Source organism: Hyla sarda, chromosome 3, assembly GCF_029499605.1.
Source record: "Hyla sarda isolate aHylSar1 chromosome 3, aHylSar1.hap1, whole genome shotgun sequence".
Classification (NCBI taxonomy): Eukaryota; Metazoa; Chordata; class Amphibia; order Anura; family Hylidae; genus Hyla; species Hyla sarda.
The window spans coordinates 57,810,453-57,814,038 of NC_079191.1; the positions used below are offsets into that span (position 1 = coordinate 57,810,453).

The following is a 3,586-nucleotide window of genomic DNA, read 5'->3' on the forward strand; positions in this document are numbered from 1 at the left end:
CATTTAAAACTATGAAAAATACATTATGTTGATTATAAAACAGAAATACAGAATGGAGACAACCGTCTGTGGCTCAAGCTCGACTGGCCATTTCTTTGAGTGGCCCCTCAATGTTGTGGAAACGGGTGGAGGACATTGTCTCCATTAGAATGGGTCCCCCTACGATGCTTCGGCTGTTGATCTGAAGTGCATTCTGTGCTTTGGAATCTCGGGGGCAAACTGTATTTCTGTTATTAATTTTTAGTTTAGCAATTCCCACCGCAACATGGTTAACCTCTATCCTAAATTTCTGCACAAAATTGATAAAAGACATTCCAAGAAATATTTTGCCAAATAAAAATATATAAAATATTGATGAAATTGATGAATAATAATAACAACAAAAATAACAGTTTTACTTCCGGTTCCGGCGCGGCCATGTGAGGAGCGGAGGGACGGAGCTCCTGTACCCCACACCCCAGAACGGCACAGTACCGGGCGACTTTGCCCCGCTCGCGGTCCCTGCACGAACCTGCAACCCCGTGAGGGCTACGGAGGTCAGCCAGCAGCGAAGATCTCACTCGCCGTGCTATACCGGGCAGCGCATCGATCTCGGAGTTCCGGAAGCTGACTGCGATAGCGGGTGCCGGAGAGAGGACCGGGATTACAGCTGGGCGGCCAGAGGAAGACTGCGGAAAACCCGGTGAGCACAAAAACAGGTGCCCGCAGTCAGGACAAGCTCCGGTGCGGGGAGAGGGGGCCCTCATCGGGTGCACTCAGCTGGTTACCTGCACAACGCCACTCAGCGCCATATTGGCCCCTCTGAGCCACCACTGACTATTCTTCCCTGTCCCCTGCTGAGCTGCTATTGCAACAGGGCATTCCCACACTGACTTTGGGGAGTGACTACATAACGGACATAACAGCCAGATCATGGATAAATTTGTCCACAAGGGACCTCAGGGCCCGGCAGTCTCTGGATTGCATGCATCTCCTGCGCCCTCTGGGCCCCCCCGCCCCCCTACCCCTCAGCACGAGACCACAAACGGCGCCTCTATTTCTGCTGCAATGGAAGTGACTGGTAGCCAACTCCTGTTCTCTCAACTTGCAGAGTCCCCTGGTCTGGGGGTCCAGCTCTCAGATGCCATGGCCGCAGGACCCTCTGTGGGGGGTTTACCGGCCCACCCTGATCTACAGGCACTGGCCGCAGCGCTAGTTTCTCTCATCACCCCCACGATACAGAAAACTTTAGAAAATACCATACGTGACACCCTAACGCAGATACGCACGGATTTGGGCGCTCAGGAGGGCCGCATTGGCGAGATGGAGCATAGAATTGTTGCGCTTGAGGATGAGAACAGCGGCCTGGCTACCAAATTGCGCCAAATGGACACAGATTTATGCTATGTTAGCGGAAAGCTGGAAGATTTAGAGAACCGTTCGAGGCGCAGCAATCTGCGTTTGGTAGGCGTTACTGAGTCGCTCCTTCCTGCGGACCTTCAAGATTTTTGCAAGAGTGATCTACCTAAGGCGCTGGGTCTGCCACACAAATGCAGGGTGGAGAGGGCACACCGTATAGGCAAATTGCCTGACCGTAATGTTGCTTCCAAGGCGGGTGTAGATAGCCATCCGCGTCAAGTCATATTTAAACTGCTCGACTACAACGACAAGGTTAGCATCCTGAGAGCGTTTCGAAAGCGCACAACACCTCTGACATTCCGTAACAAGAAGATGCTGATATTTGAAGATTTTTCGGCTGATGTAGCGAAGAGAAGGAAAGCTTTCAGCAATGTTTGCACTGCCTTATACAATGCCAAACGCCGCTTTCAACTGCAATACCCAGCCACATTAAAAGTGCACATGCCGGATGGATCTTTTCGCTCCTACCAGACTCCGTCAGCAGCCGAGGCGGAACTGCGAGATGTGCTAGCGGACCACCAGAGACACCCCAGACATTCACCTGCCCGCCAAGACCCCTCAAGAGATCAAGGTCCCCTGGCACAGAGACCCGCCCGTCGTAAGGAAGGGAGGGACCGATCCCCTGCAGAGGGAAGGAAGAGAAAGAAGTCTCCAAAACGGAGGAGCAGAAGCCGTAGTAGCAGATCCTCGTCACCGGACTGAATCCCGGTCTTCCAGCTATTGTTTCCACGCACCCCCCCTCTCTTTTTTCTTTCTTTTCCCCCAGCTTCCGATAAAGTACACGGACATACGGTCTTGCAGAGCAGCTGATCCAGGATGACATCATAGAAGCTAATCTCATTTCTACCACGGCTGAGAATATAGGACTGCACTGTATAACGGGTATTGTTCATCCTTAACCCCCGTGCTTGACTCTTGGGACTTGAGATTTTGAGTTATTGGCCATAATATTTTGAGGGGACTGTTCCATTATTACAGATTGGTCCATGGCGGCTCTTTGTATATCGTTAATGGGTATGTTTCGGGAGTGGGGCGGGGTCATGTGTACGGGTGGGTGTGGGGAGGGGTGTTCCTGTCTCCTCTCATGTCTGAAAAAAGTGAGGTCCACATCCAGTCAGGGGGTTGCCATTTTTCCACACAGGGCTTCCCTCACTGTTGGAGTTACAGATATGGTTTTTTCCTGTTTTTTTTATAATTTAAATGTTTTTTTCTTATGAGCTGCGCAGGCAGGGGCACACTCTAAGTTGAAAGGTTTAGGATTACTGTGGCGCTCCCCTTCTGCGAGCTCTTGTTATGTGCTGAGGTACTTCGATAACTTGCGCTGGCGATCCCTGCTCTTCTCCTGTCTGCCCATAGTCCTGGGAGTTTCCCTTGGGTGGGTTTTTGTGTTGTGTCCCTACGTCTCCCTGTGCATTACTGTTACCCTTCCTCACGGTATTCACGATGTGTAGAATTGTTTCGTGGAATGTGAAGGGTCTAAGGTCACCTCAGAAGAGAATGTCCATCCTTCGATATCTCAAGCGCTTGAGGCCGGATGTGGTTCTTTTGCAGGAGACACATCTGACCGCAACCGATTTCCCTAGAATGAGGAAGTTGTGGGTGGGTAGTGTGTATGGTTCCCCGGCGGTGGACCGAAAGGCGGGTGTATTGATTCTGATACACAAGGCATTCCAACACCATTTCATCTCCCATACACATGATGATGCGGGACGTCTTTCCCATATTTCCTTAGTACATGGCGAGCAATCTTATGCTTTTTATAATGTATATGCACCGAATGGAGATAACGCCTCTTTCTTTCGTTCCCTAACAGATGAGTTAACTAGTTCAGCAGGTCTGCAGGTAGTGGTTGGAGGTGACCTGAACTCGGTGGTGGATCCTCTGGTGGACAGGAGAGGGGCGACATCGACGCCAGTGGCCATCCGACAGAGTGACAGGGTCCTGCAACCGTTTCTGTCCAGTACAGGCTTGGTGGATGCCTGGAGACATTTTCATCCCGATGGTCGTGAGTATACGCACTACTCCCACACACACAATTCCTGGTCCCGAATTGATTACCTCATGATAAGTCCTTCCCTTTGCCCTAGGGTGACTGTAACGGACATCTCTGACCTGATCATTTCTGACCACTCCCCTGTAGTGTTGGAGTTTCGGCAATCACACCCGAGGGGGACTGACTTTTTGTGGC

The 3,586-nt window shown here is 51.0% G+C and overlaps 1 protein-coding gene across 1 annotated transcript; it reads left to right on the forward strand.

Annotated features, from left to right (window-relative positions):
- The first annotated feature begins 510 nt into the window (after window positions 1–510).
- On the forward strand, window positions 511–3,342 carry LOC130361355 (uncharacterized). The gene is made up of 2 exons (XM_056564239.1): window positions 511–2,280; window positions 3,212–3,342. The coding sequence occupies exon 1, from the start codon at window positions 913–915 to the stop codon at window positions 2,098–2,100; it is 1,188 nt and encodes a 395-aa protein (XP_056420214.1). The 5' UTR covers window positions 511–912; the 3' UTR covers window positions 2,101–2,280; window positions 3,212–3,342.
- The last annotated feature ends 244 nt before the right edge of the window (window positions 3,343–3,586 follow it).

What these genes read in the sequence shown, in the direction of transcription:
- LOC130361355 (XM_056564239.1), top strand. Translation starts at nt 913, where the DNA reads ATGGATAAATTTGTCCACAAGGGACCTCAGGGCCCGGCAGTCTCTGGA.